Source organism: Triticum dicoccoides, chromosome 5A, assembly GCF_002162155.2.
Source record: "Triticum dicoccoides isolate Atlit2015 ecotype Zavitan chromosome 5A, WEW_v2.0, whole genome shotgun sequence".
Classification (NCBI taxonomy): domain Eukaryota; kingdom Viridiplantae; phylum Streptophyta; class Magnoliopsida; order Poales; family Poaceae; genus Triticum; species Triticum dicoccoides.
In genome coordinates, this window is record NC_041388.1 from 518,591,699 (window position 1) to 518,597,898 (window position 6,200).

The 6,200-nt window shown below is 48.5% G+C and overlaps 1 protein-coding gene across 1 annotated transcript; it reads right to left on the reverse strand.

Moving 5' to 3' along the window:
* Window positions 1-3,378: 3,378 nt before the first annotated feature.
* Window positions 3,379-4,660, reverse strand: LOC119299848 (UDP-glucosyltransferase UGT13248-like). The gene is made up of 2 exons (XM_037576990.1): window positions 3,929-4,660; window positions 3,379-3,396 (listed from the first exon to the last, which is right to left on the reverse strand). The coding sequence occupies exons 1-2, from the start codon at window positions 4,586-4,588 to the stop codon at window positions 3,379-3,381; spliced, it is 678 nt and encodes a 225-aa protein (XP_037432887.1). The 5' UTR covers window positions 4,589-4,660.
* Window positions 4,661-6,200: the final 1,540 nt, after the last annotated feature.

The following is a 6,200-nucleotide window of genomic DNA, read 5'->3' on the forward strand; positions in this document are numbered from 1 at the left end:
CAAGCAGCAGCAGCGAGCTACGACGGCTTAGATCCGGCTGGTGTGGCTGCGGTCGCGCATGGCTAGCTAGCTAGCAGGGCCGGGCCCATAGTTGTGCAAAACATGCGGCCCGCACAGGGCCCATAAAATTTAGGGGCCCCAAATTCTTTTATAGACCAAAAAATACCGCTGCAGCGCTGCTTGATAGGAATTAGGAAACGGAGATCGTCAATCCTAAAAAAAAGGGAAACTGAATCATCGGATCGATCAACGGATCGCAAACAAGCAAAAACACTAGGGTCGCTACAGGCTACGGCCTATAGGAAACATGATCATCCATTGTCGGATCGATCGGCCTCGGCGACAGTTCTGGCGAGTTACGACGCTGCTCGATCGGATCATTGGAAACTGAATCATCGGATTGATCGGCAACAGTTCCGGACTCAAGAACGCCGGCGAGGGGCGGCAGGGCGACAGCTCCAGACTCCAGAACACTGGCGACGGGCGGCATGCACGAGGACAATTCCTCTGATCCTCTCGCCAAAACAGGTAGCCTCCCATTGGAGAGTCCTTCTTCCTGATTAACTTTGGCTCCTACTCCTAATTTTTTATTAGAGACTAGATGAGTTAAATGGTTTGTCTAATTGCCAAACATTCACGCGTATCCTTCAATTAGTATCTACTGTGGTATCAATTTAATTTTGTTTTATTCATGTTTTGTATCTTGTGTTTCTATAATACTGATTTTAGTCATCACGAGGAAACATTAGTTTGATAAGACATTATATCATATACTCCCTTCGTCCCAAAATAGGTGACTCAACTTTGTACTAACGATTAGTATAAAGTTAAGTCACTTACTTTAGGGTTATGTATATTATAATTGCTTTTTTAGGGTTAAATACATTATAATTGCTCATTTTTTTAATGAAATAGGGTCATATTTTTTAGTTTCGCACAGGGCCTTAGATTTTGCCGGCCCGGCTCTGCTAGCTAGCTACAGCTGACCGCGGTATGCGTGTGGATCCGGCTGCGTTCGTGCGTGATTTAGACTCCAACTTCGTCTTTTTTCCCGGTTTGACCATAAAACGCCAAATGCGATCTTGTGGGCAAAATGCTTCCCACAAGCCTCTACCCGTTGCCCTTGCACTGAAGTCGGTGTCGCGTGAATGCTTCGTCCCCATCGGCTTGTGTCCTTGCTTCACTGTAGTGCTTGTAGCATCTAAGCCACCGGAGCACCTGATACTTTCCCCTTCACAACAGTACCTCTTGCTTCTTCTTTTTGTTGTCTATGGACCGCTAGCTATTCTTCGTATTTCTTTTTTGCAAGAAGCGGTGGCAACAACATTGTGATGGACAAGGAGGTGTGGTAGCGGTAGAAGAGGATGGAGCGGTAGAAGGATTGTCAGAGATCATCGAAAGCCATTGAGCACGTGATTGGTAGCGTGGGAAACTCTTGGGCGATAAAACCCTACGGAGGTAGAGAAGTAACCGGGGCTAGGGGTAACCCGAGAAGCCACCATACCTAGCGTAGGCGCAGCAGACGCGGAACCTGAGCAGCCAATCACACCTAGCAGAAGCGCGACCCGCGTGGGTGCGTCAGCGCTCGAGCGATCCGGGCCTACGCGTTCGAGGACGCCGGCCATGCAGGACCGTGCAAGCGGCCGCATGTAGCGGCGGGCCATACGGTGCGAGCTAGCCAGCGATCCGGCGCAGGAAGATGCAAGCAGCTGTCTCTTAGGCGACGAAGATGTCGATAGAGTCGACGCCAATGGTGGAGTAAGGCGCGTTGTTGATGACGAAACGACGATGGGCGACACAAACCAATCTTAGATCGAAAAATCAAAAAGTAGACGCCGATCAAAGTGACCGGCGAGAGAACGAAAAAACCCGGAGTGATGGCTCGGGAAAAAGACTCTCTAGGGAAGCCAGCCAACACGGCCCACGGACGAACCCTAGGCACGGGCGGTGCGGCCCCCGGCGGCAGTCATGGAGGCCGACCGCCCCGGGGGCAGCGCGCAAGGGCGGAAGCGGCGGCGGCAAGGGTTTATGATCGACTTGCGATAGATATCATGTTAGAAGGGAGAGAGGGATTGGTGGAATAGTTCATGGTATTGCTTGAGCCTCGTGGGCATATTTGAGTACATGATCTATTTGAGGTACAAGGCAAGCCAGAATATTTCCTAGTCTAACTTATGTTTCCTAATATAATCACGTTACTCAACAGGTCCGAGCACTCGCAAAGCCCCCCTGTCGTGGAGTTGACACGACAGATGTCCTAGAGCAAGGACTTAGTCGTAGGGCCATCGCACTAGGAAGCTTAAAGGGGTTAATCGGGACAAAGGATACGAGAGAGTTTTATACTAGTTCGTCCCCTTACGATGAAGGTAAAAGCCTACGTCTAATTGGGATTGGTATTGCTGGGGTTTCGACTTCCAAGAGGCTCAACTCGCCGTCTTGGTTATCGACTTGGTTGTTTCTTTTTCTAAACCGCCACCGGGTCGTTCCCTTATATACACGGGTTGACGCCAGGTGGCTTACAGAGTCCCGGCCGGCTCATAATCGTGTCCGGCTCGATGACTTTCTTTACATGCCTTTCTGTACAAGTATTTTCTTACATATGGTGGTTTACTTACAATAGCGGGCCTTAAGACGGCCCCAGGCCTTTGGGCCTTCTATAAGACTTAATAAACTACAAACTTGGATGCTTACTGAGCTTCTTGCGTAACCCGCCATTGAAGCTGACCCGGCCCCTCCTGGGCGGGTCTCAACTGATAGTAATATCCCCAACATTAGGCCCCAGATTGACCTTGAACCTTGTTCTTTGTCAATCTTCAATACTTAGATGAAATTCATTTTCTGCGCGAAAAAACTTTGTAACCTGCTGCGACGTCATCTTTTGAAAACACAAAAACTTTCATGACGTCATCTTCTAATGGATCTTTGATTTTTAATGCTTCTCGAGAATCGAGGCGTCTATATAGCTGGATAATCATTATCTGGTTCTCCCTTGATTCTCGCGCCCGTCTGTTCGCATCTGCCCTTATAAATAGGCACGCGGCTTGTCCTTCTCATTCTCCTTTCTTCCTCATCTTCTTCCTCTCGCAACCTCCGTCGCTGCTCGAGCTCCGCCGCCGTCGCAACTCTCATCGTCGTCGTCAAGCTTGGCCGCTGCATCACCCTGAGTCCGACCAGAGAACGCGGCGACTCTTCGCGGCAGGCCTGCATCTTGTAAGTTTTCTTCTCTCTCACGCACCTAGATCTGTTCTAGGTTTGCGAGTTCTTCAGTGTTCTTCACCTGTTCGCCATGGATCATCTTGTAGATTTTCTCTGCAACTTCTTTTGATCCAAAGAAGAGATATAACTCGTGTGGTAGTTGTTTGGCATTCATTTTTTATATCAGTAGATCCTTTTTGCCTGTATAGATGCTTCTTTACAGTCAACGAACTCATCTGTACTAGGTTTTTAGGTCTAGAATATTTTCTTTTTGAAACAGCCTTTTGATCCAAAATGATGATGATAGCTTGGTGAAACTTGTTTATGCCAACACTTAGCTGAATCTGCTTTCCGAAAAAATCTGTAGTCATGGTGGCTTACCATTCCGGCTTTCTCTTCCCTATATGTCATTAGCCCTTAGTTAATCCGCCGTTACTTGTTTTATAATTTCAACCTTTAACTATTAATTGACCCGGCACTTTATTTTTCCTTTTCCAGTCCCTTGTTCATCATGCCGTCAAAGACACCCACCATCTGCAATTGGGTTCCCTCAACCATAACTGAGGAGCGTCTGAAAGAGTTCTTCCTTATTGGATTTCTGCCTTCAAGAAACGTCATGTCTTATCGTGCTTCTGGCCCGGAAGAAAAACGACCCAATCCGAAAGACGGTGAAGTGATCGTCTTTACTGATCACATGAACCGGGGCTTCTCACCGCCCGGCTCAAAAAATTACAGAGAAGTTCTTCACTTCTTCAAACTTGACGAACACGTGATCCACGGCGCCGAGCCCGGCGAACTGGTTCATCAGCATGTCGCGTAGGGACGGGTGGTGCGCGTCGGAGTCGGTCAGGAACGTCGGCACGTCGGCGGCGCCGAGCCGGCACGACAGTCCAGGGAGCTCGAGTGGGGAGTCCCCCTTGCGCACCGGCACCGGCACGCGCCCGGCTCGTGCGTGCGTGTACACGACGTCCACGGCGCACGTCTGGGTGAGCACCGCCGCGCACGCCGCCCCGTACCGCCGCGCCAGGGGCGCCACCCACGGCATGAACGTGTCGTACACCACCACGCGCACTGGGCGGCCACTCGCCGCCTCGGTCCGGAGGAGCTCGTCCAGCGCCTCGGACCCGGCCGACTCCAGCTGCTCGAAGTAGGGGCCCTTGTGCCCGCCCAGCTCAGCGGGCCCGCCGGCGTCGCAGCCGTCGGAGAAAACGGCGACGTGCACCGAGCCCGGGGACGGCTTCGTGGAGCCGACGACGAACTTGGTCGCCGCGACGGTGCACCGGACGCCGCCGTGGCCGGCGAGCCGCTTGCCGAACTGGAGGATCGGGTTGAGGTGGCCCTGGGCCGGGTACGGGACGAGGAGGATGTGTGTGGTTTCGTCGGCGTGCACCATGGCTACGGACGTGTTGTTAACCAGCGAGCTCTGGGGAGAACGTTTCTTGGCTTATGAGCGAGTTTGTGTGGGAGGACGTGATGGACGCTGGGTATATATGGAGGATGGACAAGAGCTCCACTCTACTTATAAGAAAAACCGTAGAACGGCTCACAAACTGCAGCCTACAACAGCTTGCAGGTCACAAGTACGCCAAATTAGCGAACCAATATGTGGTTGGATGGTTAGAGCCACTGTGGTATTCTCAACCCATCAGAGTTCAAATCCTGGTGCTCGCATCTATTCCTGTATTTATTTCCGGATTTCCGGCTCAGTATTTCGAAGATGCTCATAAGGATAGGGTGTGCGTTTGTACCGTGTTAAAAAAATGTACGCCAAATTAGAAAGTACTCAATCCGTCTTATAATATAAGAGCGTTTTTGACACCCTTCGATTCATACTATTTATGGTTCAATAGATGTATCTAGTATTGAAATATGTCTAAATACATCCGAGCAATAAAAAATATGGATCCAAGGGAGATGAGGTGTATTTCCTTGCCAATCAACCTACACAGGTGGGTTTCCAAAAGAAAACTTGTACACTAGCCGAGAGTGTAGGTGCAGTTGCAACGTCTCTTCATTCTTAGAGACGGTTGTTTACTTTCCTAAACAAGGAGCTTTTGCTGATTTAGACTCCACCTTCGTCTTTTTCCCTGGCTCTAACCAGAAAACGGACAAACGCAATTTTGTGGGGGGAAATGCTTCTCACAAGCTTCCAATACCCGTTGCCATTGCTCCAAAATGCTTGGGCTCCATCGGCTTGTATCCTTGCTTCACAATAGTGCCTCTTGCTTATCGTCTCTAAATTGCTAGCTTATCTTCATCTTTTTTCCCTTTTTTTACGAGAAGAGGTGGCAACAACATTGTGATGGGCAAAGAGATGTGGTAGTGGTAGGAGATGATGGCGCGAAATAGGGATTGTGAGAACATCGAAAGCCATTGAGCAACAAGTTGGTATCGTGGGGGGCTCTGGGGGCGATAAAACCCTAAGGACGTAGAGAAGTAAGTCGGGGCTAGGGTTAAACTTGGATAGCCGACATTTAAAAAGATGGTGAAGATGGCCAGATTGTGTGATCTTGATCACAAGATCCACAAAATATCTTGAATGGCCTTTACTTTTTAGTCGAAAAAAGTTTAAGGACCTTCTTATTTGCACATTCTTGTATTGTATATAGGCTACTCGGTGGCGGGGCTTGGGAGATGAACTTGAACTCCGAGTTATTCCTAGACGGTCATCTAATGACTTTCTTATTTGAAAAAATACCAGAATTAATCGATATTGTAGACTTTTGGTTATTAGTATGAAATGGCATTAATGTACCCTTGGAAAATGTATTGATTGTTCTGATAGAAATTGCAGTTCATTTCATAATCATAGCTACCATGTTTTTTTCCAAATAAGCTGAAATAGTTTATCACTTTTTTGCGAAGTAAAATAGCTTATCACTGTCCACACTAGAGTAATGCATGTAGCCAAATTATTACTGCAATCCTATGTACTCTCTCCATTTCACAATACACCATATTTTAGTTTTATCGTAAGTCAAACTTTGTGAAGTTTAACTAAGTTT